We start from the raw sequence: 2,500 nt of genomic DNA, 5'->3' as shown, positions 1-2,500 counted from the left end.
AATATCGTCTGTGAAGTTGCGTGGATCAACGTCGATGGCTTTCACGCTCGCTTAGCTAAAAACTCTTTTTCGTCGCAGAGGACTTCGCGCCAGAGAATTTGAGGCGGGTACAAAATCCCCGTCTATTCTTCCCCCTGCGAACGGTGCTGTCGCGGACTATTTGTACTACAGAGCAAGTCGCGCTACAGGTTTGGGAAATTTTTAACCGACTGCTTCCCGTTCCTTACTTGAGATTCAACTACCTAATCCGGTTGTCATTTTAGGAAGCGTTCTATTGACCGTATTCCGGAATAGGAATACAGGGAATAGAAGTTATAAATCCTGCCTTTTTACGGAGATTTACATTAAAATTGTCAAACACTTGCTAAATGTTATTTTAAACATATCTTTATTTATTCTTGTTACTTCAAAACGTGAGACGTACCGTATTGACTCATCACTCCACGTATTCTTATTCCGGGGTAGGGTCAATCGAACGCACCCTTATTCATTCAACGAAATGACGGATTAGAGGGAAGCGTACGACTTCTTGTTAGTTCAGTTTTAATCGCGAACTCTTGGCTTTAACAGAAGACTTCTAACAGTGTAGTCAATCTTTTCTTAGATTCCTCCGTACCCAAGTCAGGCTAAACTGGAACAGAAGATGCAAGATCAAGCGAACTGGGACTCCTTTAAAACACAAACTATAAACACTCTCTTAGATACCCTTCATTTATGACATACGGTCACAGAAGAATCTGCAGTTCGTTCAAGTCTTACGTTGGCGATTTAAAAAAATATGAAGACTTTATTTTCGACTTATTTTGTACAATGTTTTAGGTGAAATTTTTCTAGATTATTTATTAGAATCGTACATTCTTCGAGAAGGAGTGGATACCTTTTTTCTTAATCGAACTTCGAACTTGAATTAGTTACGATTGTAAATTATTTATTTCAAATTTAAATTAAAGGCGGACGTCCAATTTCATATGTATATAAGGAAGAGCTATTTTCAAATTGACAAATTTTAGCTCTTAGAACTAATAACGATTGTCTAAAAGCAATTAATTAAAAGATTAAAAAAGTCCACGCACTCATGATCAGTTGTGTTTAATAGAAAGCAAGAATGGCCATTTTTTTTAGCCGACGTTTATCACTGGCTCTCAAAAGACGGAGAACCTCAAATTTGGTGATTTCACGTCATTGTTATCCACAATACTGCAATTATGTGCTAAAATACGTGTCGCTCGAGTACGTCTCCTATTTTTAACCAATGATATCATTGTCTTCTGTCGTCGCCGTAGCCATCGTGGTTTCTTAAAGTGCCTATGAAGTAAAAAATATCTTTTGCTTATTTTAAAGACCTTTTAGAAATGATGAAAAATGGTGTTTTCTATTTTGGAAATATCGTTTCCGAGATATTCAAGTTTTTGTTCAAAAATTGATGACGTCAAAAACTGTACAGATGCCTGTAATAAATCCCAAAATTGAGAATATGATCAGTAAATATTGGACGGGTGTTGTTCAAACTTGGCACCAGTAATGTTACCTACATCCAGGTGATCTGGTGACGTAATTCGGAGGACTGGAGAGAAACATTTTAACGCCGTATCCCACAACCGCGCGCGGCTTTATTTTCGAATTCAACATGGCAGCGGCAAGGTTAGATCTTTTCGGGTCTACTTGAATGTTCATTCAATAACAGGAAATGTGGTAGACACGTAATGATCTGTTGAGTTTTGGCGATGGCAATACTGCAGGGAATTTGGAAACAACACCTAAGGCCGCGCACCATTGTGGGATACGGCATCAAATTTTTTCTTCCCAGTCCTCCAAATTACGTCACCAGATCACCTGGATCAGATAGGGCACAAATTGACACCAGTTAAGATGTTGCCATGGCAACATTCTCGTTTTTAGTCCCTCTCTGAACAGATAAGTACAAGCAGATTGTAAGACTTGCAACACATATGCTGCCTAAGCTGTATAAGCTTACCAAGAATGATCATGTCTTATTACGGCAATAAACGACACAATCAGTCCTGCGTTAAATAGACCCAGCAGCAAAAATGGTTTCCATGGCAACAGCATAGAGGGTATCATTTTGTGTTTTACTTGACGTAGAATGCCGCTGTCAAGTTTGAGCAACATCCACCCAATATTTTTGGAGATATTCTCAATTTTGTGATTTACAGTCACTTGCAAAGTTTGTGACGTCATCGTTTTTGAACAAAAAAATTTAATATCTCTGGATGATGATGATGATGATAAACTTTATTTCAGTGTAAAGTCTTCTAGCCGGGTCTGAAAGGCCTACTAATAGCGGACACAAAGGGCGCGTTCGATTGACCGTATTCCGGAATAGGAATACATGGAATAGAATTTAGAAATCCTTCGTTTTTACGGAGATTCACATTAAAATTATCAAACACTTGATAAAATGCTACTTTACATACATTTATTATCCTTGTTGCTTTAAACTCGCCAAACATACCGTTTTAATCATCACTCCACGTATTCT

General features: G+C 38.0%; 2 protein-coding genes across 2 annotated transcripts in view; both read left to right on the top strand.

The window, feature by feature from the left end:
* The window catches only part of LOC138016298 (uncharacterized), a 6,650-nt gene extending 5,582 nt beyond the window's left edge, over positions 1-1,068 (top strand). Inside the window, exon 8 of the mRNA XM_068863466.1 lies at positions 605-1,068. Coding sequence (XP_068719567.1) covers positions 605-718 — 114 coding nt within the window. The 3' untranslated portion in view covers positions 719-1,068. The remainder of the gene's footprint in view (positions 1-604) is intronic.
* Positions 1-2,500, top strand: part of LOC138015574 (cyclic nucleotide-binding domain-containing protein 2-like) — an 83,886-nt gene that overhangs the window by 59,980 nt on the left and 21,406 nt on the right. The gene's annotated exons all lie outside the window — the stretch shown is intronic.

This window comes from Montipora capricornis, chromosome 9 (genome assembly GCF_036669925.1).
Source record: "Montipora capricornis isolate CH-2021 chromosome 9, ASM3666992v2, whole genome shotgun sequence".
Taxonomy (NCBI): Eukaryota; Metazoa; Cnidaria; class Anthozoa; order Scleractinia; family Acroporidae; genus Montipora; species Montipora capricornis.
The sequence above is the reverse complement of the archived record's forward strand: the minus strand, read 5'-3'. Positions and strand labels throughout refer to the sequence as shown.